Source organism: Poeciliopsis prolifica, unplaced genomic scaffold (genome assembly GCF_027474105.1).
Source record: "Poeciliopsis prolifica strain line A6 unplaced genomic scaffold, Auburn_PproV2 SCAFFOLD026, whole genome shotgun sequence".
NCBI classification, from domain to species: domain Eukaryota; kingdom Metazoa; phylum Chordata; class Actinopteri; order Cyprinodontiformes; family Poeciliidae; genus Poeciliopsis; species Poeciliopsis prolifica.
The window spans coordinates 2,774,751-2,785,407 of record NW_026562401.1 but is presented as its reverse complement, the minus strand read 5'-3'; the positions used below and the strand labels follow the sequence as shown (position 1 = coordinate 2,785,407).

General features: G+C 39.9%; 1 protein-coding gene and 1 non-coding gene across 3 annotated transcripts; one reads left to right on the top strand and one right to left on the bottom strand.

Moving 5' to 3' along the window:
- Positions 1-581: 581 nt before the first annotated feature.
- LOC129371574 (U2 spliceosomal RNA) lies at positions 582-771 on the top strand. Its single transcript, XR_008607163.1, has one exon. It is a non-coding gene; the product is annotated as a U2 spliceosomal RNA (small nuclear RNA).
- A 1,339-nt stretch (positions 772-2,110) lies between these two features.
- On the bottom strand, positions 2,111-10,419 carry pdp1 (pyruvate dehydrogenase phosphatase catalytic subunit 1). Of its 2 annotated transcripts, none has more exons than XM_055048074.1 (9): positions 10,338-10,419; positions 8,645-8,936; positions 8,388-8,555; positions 7,989-8,200; positions 6,979-7,060; positions 6,528-6,622; positions 6,253-6,421; positions 5,932-6,150; positions 2,111-4,113 (listed from the first exon to the last, which is right to left on the bottom strand). In XM_055048074.1, the coding sequence occupies exons 2-9, from the start codon at positions 8,885-8,887 to the stop codon at positions 3,733-3,735; spliced, it is 1,569 nt and encodes a 522-aa protein (XP_054904049.1). In that variant the 5' UTR covers positions 8,888-8,936; positions 10,338-10,419; the 3' UTR covers positions 2,111-3,732. The 2 variants fall into 2 exon arrangements, with proteins under 2 accessions (XP_054904049.1, XP_054904048.1); XM_055048073.1 differs by lacking the exon at positions 10,338-10,419 and adding an exon at positions 10,142-10,290.
- Between the last annotated feature and the right edge of the window lie 238 nt (positions 10,420-10,657).

Sequence of the window (10,657 nt, the reverse complement as noted above, 5' to 3'; positions counted from 1 at the left end):
TGCAGTCGTGTTCGCATAATTACCGCTATAATTAGCAGCAATAATGTATTTTTGTTGTTGTTTGTCTCAGAGGGATGGTGTGCAGGTTACTTCTGGCCTTGCTGTAAATGTTTCCTAAAGTTGATTTTTTTAAAACACGTTCCTGGGAATATTTAGCAGATTATAAACAGGTTGGTGATTTTTCCAGAAAGTAAGCAGTGAGCTCTATTAAGAGTTACTTCATATATAACCATTTCAATGACTGAGTGTGTTATAACTTTAATTTAGCTCTATCGGTAAATTAACTCATTAACAAGAATATTTTAGCCACCAAGTAGTTTTAGGTGAAAAAAAGTCATTTTTCGCTTCTTCGCTTCCTATTGGTCGAAAGCGTCTGTGGTTTTTTTAAACCGCATACTGATTCAACATTTTTTTCTTTAGTGACTGATTTAGTTTAATTTCCCGCAACATACCAGTATTGAAGCGCCATAAAATAAAATTTCCCACCGTCTCTATTTCTTTAAAACGATGTTAAAATATGTGAACCGTGAGTCAAACTGCGCTCCGCCTGAAAGACACGGTTTCCTCCCCGGGTTTGTGGCATCGCTTCTCGGCTTCTTGGCTCAGATCATGTGTAGTTTCTGTTCTTATCAGTTTAATATCTGATAGTCTCCCATTGGGGGACCGTATATTAAATTGATTTTTAGAACGAGGAGATGCGTTAAGGGCTTGCTCTGCGTTCTCCACGCATCATCCTGGTATTGCAGCATGTCCAGGTGTGGTGCACCCCACTCACGTTGTTTAATGAAAACAGCTGAAACTAGAAATATTGATCTCAGTTGACTTCCAGCTTGTCGAAGCTGATAACTCTCCAATAATATACTAACCATCATTTTAGTTTTAGTTAATGTATGTTTTATGTCCAGGTAGGGATGGAGATTTATTGCACTCATTTCAACATTAATGCGGTTGTAAAGTTCAAGTCAACTCCATAAAAGTTGCGGCTCGGCCTGGTGATGAATTGGACAACTCTGATTTTAACTCTGCTCTTAAGTGAGTCATTTAATGACATGGGATGGTTCTTTCGTTTTGCTGCAGAGCCTACATCTTATTCTAAAGACGCAGAAGCGCATAAACGAGAGCGTCACTCGGGACGTTTGTTCACAAAATATCCTTGCTGTAACGTCAGAGCTTCTGCAGAAACTGGGGGCTGAAAAATGACAATGTGGAAGTGTTTATTTCCAGTAAACTAAACTGAGCGTCATCTAAACACGGCAACTCTGCATCATGCATGTCAAAGAAATGATGATCAAAAGTGGGAAGAATAGAAAACTTGTGTGACGTTTATGAGAGGCACTGAGTTATAAGTAAAGCAATTGTTGATATTATCGAGTCAATCTTATTTTAAATACATATTTTTTCAATATAGAAGGAAGCATGATTTAAAAAAAGCTTCTAATATCAAACTAAAAGAAGTGAACAAGGGCAAAACTTATTGAAGGAATAAATATCTCCAGTCAATAGTATAAGTAACAGCATGGCACAGTCAAATATTTAGATTTTTATTTACATAAATATTAATCACATCAGATCTGATTGAACTGGAACTGAAAAAATGTTCCTATTTTATATATTATTGTAATTTTTAAGATAAATTGGAAAGTTTTCCTTGCATTGTTTCAAATGATATTTTGATAAAATATTTGCCAATTTAAAATTTTTTGATGTTTATTTAAAAAGTCTTAATGCTTACGGTATTAGGCCCTCCTTCATTTACAGATGATCAAATACCAAATATTGTATGGAAAATAATACCAACTATTTCACATTATGCGACAGTCTGAACTGTTGCCATTTATCCTGGATCATAAAGTCACAAAATATTTAGAAACTTGCACTTTGTATAAAACTGACTAAATCTGAGTTTTATTTCTAAAACAATCTAATTTTCTGCTGTTTGGAGCTGCAGCGCCATCTTGTGGTAAAAATAAGACAGTATCTCTCTAAATTAGCCCAGAAAGGTAGTTTATGAGCAGTGATCTTATAAACTATGTTTATCCTGAAGTGCAATGACCTTCAGCGGTTTAGTTGGCTGGATGCCGCGCACATGAAAACAAATAAATGCAGCGTCACGGGAAGCTGTCTGTTCAGCATTTTATTTTCACATACAAAACTCAAACCCCCATAAGTTACAATTTATACATACAACAGAGAAGATGTGTAACATACTGCTGAGGCAGAATAAATATTTGATGTTGCAACAGCCTGATTTTAAAACATGTCCAGCTTATAGTCTTTTTGTACACATCAGTAATTCATGAGCAAAAGAAAGAAAGGCTCTGCTTTACCTCCAAAGGGAAGAATAAAACAACCCAGGAGCAAAACAAACGGGTAATGATCTGTCAGCGAAAAAATAATGTAGATTCTTGACCTTTGTGTTTAGAAAAGAAGCTCAGTGACTGGCTTCTGCTTACAGTTTCATAACACACTCTGTCACCTCAGCCGAAGCACTCTGAGGTCCCCGAGGGGAACAACTCCATCATTAGTGCGTCTCCAAGCAAAGGAGGAGGAGGCTACACAAAAAAATGCTGCAGCTACGGATTTGAGATCGAAACAAGATGAATGTAATTACCCACTTTACTATTTTCAGATTATGTAAATAATTTGTGACCTAAAATGTAAGACTACTTAATTATTTTTGTGTAACTTTTAGGTTGTAACGTTCAGCGTGTGACCCATCAGATTTAACATAAAGCTCAAAGGATCCAAATCCTCCTCCTTGCGGGACTGAAAATGCAAAACCCAGGGAGATAATTCAACTGCTTTCAGACAAGCTGCACAGATTGACTCAGTCTTCGTAAAAAAAAAAAACCCAACAAAAACAAACCACTCCATCCAATAGTGAACTAGACAGCGACAATGATCTGAAGGAGAGAAACAGCTTTCAGTCAAGCTAGCATGGACCAGCTAGCAGCATCAAGATCAACCAATAATTTACACCCTTCATCTGGTTTTAAGTTTTCTTAATGTGATTCACAGTGGCGTGCTGCCCTTCCTCCACCTGTTGCTGCTAATTCTGGTCAGCTGGCTGAAAGAAAGTTACTAAGCATCATTCATGCTCAAGACACCATTTTTAAAACTACCTCTGGGAAGCTGTGAAAGGCTTTCATTGCCACTAATTAACCAGTTAGTTATACTTTATAAAGAGAAGAACACTAGAAAACTCATGTTCAAAAGCATAAATAAATATTTACGATGATAGTAACAGTATAGTTAAAGTTACAAGATTAGCAGTGGAAATAGTTGCTGTTGCTAAACTGCTCAGACCTAAAAGAAACTGGAATCTAATAGGAAAAGTGCAATAAGTCATGTGAAACATTAAATGCGTGTGTTAATACCGTGATAATATGGAAGCGTTTGCCGAGAGGATCTCATGCCTGAGTCAGAGTCGGGCCAGCTAACCAGAACCGCTTCGCTTTTTAGCAGACACGAAGCTCTTTAAACTCTTCTTGCTTAAATTTGAGAATGAAATCATGCGACGTCATCAACAGTGACTGCTGTGCATGACAACGGCTCCTCAACAAGACTAGCAGCATAAAAAAAAAAATAAAACACTAAGCCAAACTAAACTTTTGTGCTGCTGCATTAATATTCCATAAATAGTTAAAAATAGCCGAACGTAGATTTGTCCATGTGGTGTGCTTGGGTTTTAAATCTGTGGCACACAGTTGAATTAGTCAGTGAAAAATCAGCTCAGGACTCATCTTCCTGTCTCTGCGCGCCGATCACGTGAGGGTTGAACTGAGCGATGATGATGGTGATGTCATCACGGTACATGCGAGCCAGCTCCTCAGGCAGCGACAGCATCTTGGACAGCCGCTCGTGGTCCACAGTGCCGAACTCGTTGTTTCCCACCGCGTGGCGCATGAGGTGCGTCGCCGAGTTCTGGTCCTCGAATGCGGAGGACATGCGGGCCTTCCGCTCCTCCAGCAGACCCTGCATCTGTCCCAGAGTGACTTTGTACCCTCCCACTTTAAGAGGCTGCCGCTGGTGAACCCCAGTTAAATACTCGCCGACGATGCGGATCACTTCCTGCCGGTGGAGCGTCTCCCAGAGGCCGTCTGAGCCGATTACCTGCAGACGGAGGAGGGGCGATGCTCAGAAACATCTTGGTCTTACATAAAGAACATACTTTAATCTCTCATCTTCCATTTGTTCCTGCTCTATTCAAATCTCGCTGACAGTCTGGGCTTTCTCCCATTCACTTGGATTCCCTGTCGTAGTTTTCCTACCAGGCCAATCAAAGAACAGAAATCCTGAACGATGACGCCGATTTTCTGCGCCGTTTTAGAATTGGAGTCTCCCTGTAGTTTTAGCGATGGCAGCGGAGGAAGTAAACAAATCCGTTCAGTCTGTGTTGGCCACGCTTTCAAATATTGAATTAGCATTAACATCCGCTCAGCACTTCTCTCTGTAGCTCTGTCTTTAGCAGTATAATGCACCGTCAAACAGGCGCATTGCATGCATGACGGACAACTATTAGTGACTGGGTAAAATTTAAAACTTCAGCATCCAGAGGAAAAGAGAACAAGGATCTGGTCTCTCTTACTAGGCTAGTTTCATCTAAGAGTGAAAAAATACACAAAAATACTTTTCACAAAAAAATAGTGTGAAATGTTCTTTACAAATCAGTTAAATGAAAAGAAAATCTGCAACACATAAAACATTAATGAACCCATACTCTCAGAAAGAGCTTTTTCAAATGTACATCCAACCTTTTTATGTAAAGAGAGCAAAAAGACCACCCTTTCAATCTGGAGAAAAAGATTTACAAACATGTTTTGAAGGACAGACGTGGCATATTTGATGAATATAATAGTAAAAACATCAGTAAAGAGCCTATTCATCAAACCTGAGAACTAATTAGCTCTTAGACATGGGAGGTTAAGGAGGAAGACGCCATTAGTCACTGCAGTATTTACAAAAGACCCCGGCCTGGTTTTCTTCCATTGTATTAAAAATGTCAAGGATCTCTGAGTCAAAGCTAACATTTCTGATTTATTCAGTAGTTTGACAAAATGGAGGGAAAAGTGAGATAATTGGATATTATTTTAAAGGGAAGACTAAGATGAATATCGCAGCACATTGGAAACAAACAAGAATTTAATGACAACTTGTAGCTATTAATTAATTAATTGTATAGAAGAAAGTCTGCAGATTCGTCATTGAACCACTAACGCCTTCTTTTTTCTTTTTACAAAATATTAGAAATACATACAAAAGGCTAATAAATAATTAAATTACTTCAAATAAAAAAATTAATATTTCATTCTCTAAAATGCAAGAACAGCATTCCTTTGGTGAATGCTTGATCATTTGTAGCAAAGGAAGCTGCTGCAGCTAAAAAAATTCTTCAAACATGAGAAGCTAAAGGCGCCGAATAGGATTTTTTTTAACAGAATTTGAGCCAGCTGAAGCTAAAACTTTGCCATGTAAGGAGTTCTGGGTAGAACATATTTATGTTTTTGTACAGTTTTATCTCTAAGTGAATTGTTCTTTCAGAAAATGACCTTCTTTAGCATCTGTATGCAATTAACGATGCATCGATTACTAAGATAGTTGATCAGTATTTCAGTAATTGATTCATCACAATTTGTGTAAATAAATAAAATAATCATCATTTAGGAGATAAATGTTACATTCCTGAATGTTAAGATTTTATTATTCAACTAAATTAAATAAGTCTATTAAAACTTTAGCTATGGCAACGACTGAAATTCTTTCAGACATTTAAAGGACTCTTCATTCATACGACAGAATGAATGAAAGAACACATGAATTAATGATTGAATAACTAAATTAACTTAATTCTGGACAAATAAATGCATGAAGGCACTAAGCTGTTGCATAAATAACTTCAATGAACAGCATTTGTCGGCGTTCTTCTCTTACCAGGAAGCGGTCCTGTGGCCGCAGTCTGTGGTATGTGATCTCCGGCTCGGCGGTCAGGTAGGGCGGCGTGTGGTAGTTGGGAGGGATGAACTTGGTGTGCTCATTCTCATGGAGCTGATCGGGTCCAGACTCCAGGACGCGCTTCTGCAGTTCGATGCTCCACTTGAACTTCACGTCCCCGAAGGCGCGGAACGGCATGAGCAGGCCCAGCAGCCGGTCCTGATGCAGAGGAAGACGGAGAGAGAGAGAGAGAGAGGCGGAAGTTCAGACTGACTTGTTTTTCAGTTCTTTAGCCGCGGGTGGATTGATTTCAATCACTACCTGACGAATAACAGTCTTCCTCTCAGAGTGAGGATGCTCGCTTCGTATCCGAGCGACCTCGCCGTCGTTCTGGGCGTTGTGGTCGTTGGACAGTGTGTGAGCACTGAATGAACCATCCTCCTCCTGCACCCCCAACACGGCCCGGGCGTCCCCGGCATTGGCTATATAGCTTTGAAGATAAAAATGGGGGAGGTAGGGGTTTAGATATTAGCTTCATAGAAACAGCAACTGGAACGTTTTGTCACAATGTGCTGCTGGACATTTATTCTCCATACAGATCTGGTCCATCGATGTGCGCCACGCAGGCTGTAGCTCCAGAAAATGCCACTCTCAGAACCCAGTAGTGCAGAAACGCACTTGCGTCTCCAACCTGTAAGAGAGAAATCACACACATGGTAAGCACCTTAACGAGTTTATACCACATGGAGATGAAGTGACATCTGGGCTCATTTCTGCTCTACCAAAGTTTAAATCCGGAAATTCTCATTCCTAACATTGGCGGACTGGACTGACGGATGTCCTCAAGATCTCTTACTGATGGAAACATTCCTCAGATTTGACAGTCCAGATAAATTACATGACCTGTAACTCGACTCTATCATGACCGCTCATGGACATCTTAAACTGCAGAACAGGAAAAGGGTCAGCTCATGTTGTTGCTAGGAGGAACGCATCCAAGGTTTTTACCTATAAAAAGAAGCAGACTCGTATCAGAACTGTTCTCACCTGAGCTTCCAGAGAAAGGTCGTTGTCCAGCCTCTTGAAGGCATTCAGTAAGGCCTCTCGGGTGTCTGGAACGTCACCAGGGCTGAGGATGAAAATAATATTAAGACAGATTGTCTGAAAAAGAGGAACAGCAACCAAAAATTTCCAGATCAAACAATAACAGATTGGTCAGTGATACTGAGGTCACAAAGAGTAAAATAAGAAACCAGAAGGTTCTGTTTGAAATATTTCACATGACAACAATCACTGGTGAGAAAGACCACGTGATAAATTAACATGCATTGGACATTACAACCACACATTTATTTTTCAGATTTTTATCTGCTAATTTGGACGGTTATGGCTTCCAGCTAATGAGGATCCCAGATTTAGCTTTTCAAAAACATTAAATATTAAAAAGATAAGAGGATTTTTAATGTTATATTTTGGCTCATATAATATTACTACTGATTTGACATCGTCCATAAGGAGGGTAAACCCCAACAGGTCAAACAAAGAAACCCAATGGAAAATTTGAAACAGAACTTGATTAATTAGTGAACTAAATTACACTATTGATGATTTTCTACTATGAGAGGCAACTACAAAGTTGAAAAGCTTCAACTTAATTGGGAAGATGTTTTGAGTGAAAACAACTAGATTAGTTCATGTGTTAAATTGTCCAAATACTGTGATGAATTTCTCATACCGGCCCAAAACTCGTTAACCTGAAGCTCATAGATGCTCTTCATTCAAACACCAGAATAAAAACTCTAGGCATTAAAATCTGGATCAGACAAACACCAATAGGAATTTAAGGTTGTTATCTTTAGTACTGGGGGAATAAATACAAATGCACTCCATACTTCTCAGATTTTTATTAGTCTATCCAATTAATTAAATGAACTGAAGTTCTGCTTGCATTATGATCAAATGTGGAAATATAATTATTCTTGTGGACATGTCTTATTTAAAAATACTGTTCTTACCAGGATGATTATTTAATACAGTAATTACTGTGTGTTTCTCACCTGGTTAGGTCAATTAGCTCCTGCCAGTAGGTTCTCAGGCTGTTGAAGTAGAGGCTCTGAGCCTCCCGGGTGAAGTAGTCATTGGGGTGTTTGTGCCACTGCAGGATGGGACTGAGGGCTCGGCCGGCCTCCATCGAAGCCTCGAGCTCACACAGAGTATCATGGGGGAGCAGTGAGACCGCTATGTAGTAAAACAGCCTCTCACTCAGCGCCTGCAGAGAAAAATTCTGAGATTATAACAACATATATTGCTGCCGATAAAAAAAAAAAATGTCTTGGAAAGTGTCTAGCTGTTGTCTTTGTGCCTAAAAATAGCCTAATGAAGTCTGACATTACTGTTTGACCAATGCCTCAAAAAACAAAGAAATGAATTATAACCCCTTCGAGTGAACAGATCACCTGAGCGCAGGCGCAGCCAGCGTGTCCATCAAACACACCCAGTAGCATTCCTCGTGTCTGGAGGCAAGTCGCCGCGCTCCGCCGGTCCTCGATGGGAGCGTTGGCCGGAAGCTGGTTGCTTTCAAAACCCATCACAGATGACACATTTTTACCGTCGAACTCCGGCACCTGCAACCGGATGGTGAAAACAAACGACAGGATGAGAATGTAAACAAACAAATGATGAATCAGGAACTCTGTGCATGACCTGCACCGACCTTGAAGCTGTACTCGTTGGCTTTCAGGATGGAGTTGACCTGTGGGGGCGTCAGGATGTAATTGTGAAGCGCTGAGGACGTCCGGTAAGACCTTCCTGCCGGGTGCGTCTGCCATGTTTGGGACGGACCTCTAAGGACAGGCAGGGAACCGAGGTGGGACTGGTGGTGTTGGCATGGTAGCAGGCTGGAGGCGAAGGCCTTGGCACGGGGCAAACCCCTTAGTAGTTGGGATGTAACAGGCATCACTGATCATGCAGCACCGGTAATCAAAGCACCACCGATGTGCACACACCTGAAGAAGCACATCAAAGCTCAGAAGTACGCATGGTGAACAGAGCGTTCTCTGTTCGCACCATTAAGCAAACACTATGCAAACAAGTAGATTTATTCTCAGAAGGTTAAGTCATTCTGAATCGGAAATCCAAAAATCTCCAACACAAATTATTATATCTAGAGATGAAGATTTTCATGGCCAATGTCAACTTATAGTTTACTTTTTGGTCTGATCTGCTGATCTGAAATGGAAAATAGTTAATTTGTTCACTACTAATTATATGCTTACCAATCTTTGCTTCACATCAACTATTAAACCCAAACCCTGCTGCAGACAGATCGAATCAGATTAATGGCTTGAAAAGATTGTTGATCAACTACTTTTCTTTCTCCTGGACTCTGGCACTTCTATGTGTAAAAAAAATTGATAGGGTTATAGGGATCACATTTACTGCTAATACAGATCAAAATATTTCCTTAAAGCACTTCCCTGTTCAAATCTAGTTACACAGGGGCAACCTGTGTAACTCTATGCTTTATACAACTGGAGGAAACTTTGTCATGGTATTAAAAGGAAAAGCTATTTAACAGACATAGCAGTTTGGAACCGTAACCCAAGTTTACCAGTAGAAGGAGGAAGTCTTGTGCTGTAATTCAAAACTACAACGTGTCTTTTTGTAATGAGATGTCAAATTTGCAATAGAGGAGCAGGATTAGTTTGAGTAGCAGCTCTGCAGACCGCTGCAAATATAGGTCAGAAGTGATGCACGGAGAGTTAAAAATAACAGTACTGGCATTTGTTCCTCTGATAGTTATGACTGCTGCTGGCCAGAAAAACAGAGTCCTGACCGTGACTCTTCAAATAACCTGCTCCAATGTACTGATTTTAATATATCTGCAGCTTCTGAGGTCACCCTAATCTCTCTACGACTGGTTATTTCTATGTAAACCTGGAGCATTTTAGTCGTTTCTACTACATCAGTCTTTCACAGGGTGACCCTGGTGTGAACAAATATACTTTTTAAGGATAATAATAATAAACCTGACCCAAACAGACCAGAGGATTCTTTTCATCTCTGAGCTTTAAAAGTTGTTTGTTGACATAATTAGCTTCTCTAAGCTAATTACCAACCAGGGACAGAACGCAGTTAGCCCACAAGATTTAAGCAACAGCAGTAGCTTTCGGAGACATGGAGTGAATTAAAAATGTTTAAATAGACTCACAGATGAAAACTCAAGTCAGTCGTGAAGGTAAAGCGTCCAGATTCAGACTAATGTAGCTAGCTCTGGGTTACACCCACAAACCGTCGATACAAACTGCTCCACTTACATAACATAAACATTCCAGGTACACCGGAGAATACTTTATAAAAGTTCGTTTGTTGAGAAGGGGACAAAACAGAACAAAATGTGCTCTTACCCTATCCGACAGATTTGAAGTAGATATTTAAGTTCATGACTCGAACCCAGCCCCTTCGGTTTGTGTTACTCCAAAGCGCCACACCTCATGCTGAAACCTGATTGGTTGAGCCTTAACCTACGCAGTGACGTCAACTCTCCCATGCACGTAACGTGTCAAAAAACAGAAAGCTGAATATCCCAGTCCCAGGTTGTGATACTGACATGTTAAATGGATGTGTTGTTGGATGAAAATGGCTTATAGCTTACGAAAAACCCAAATTTATTACAGAAAAAATGTCTTTTAGTAGAAATTTCAGTATTTTTCTCAGTGAAGTGACT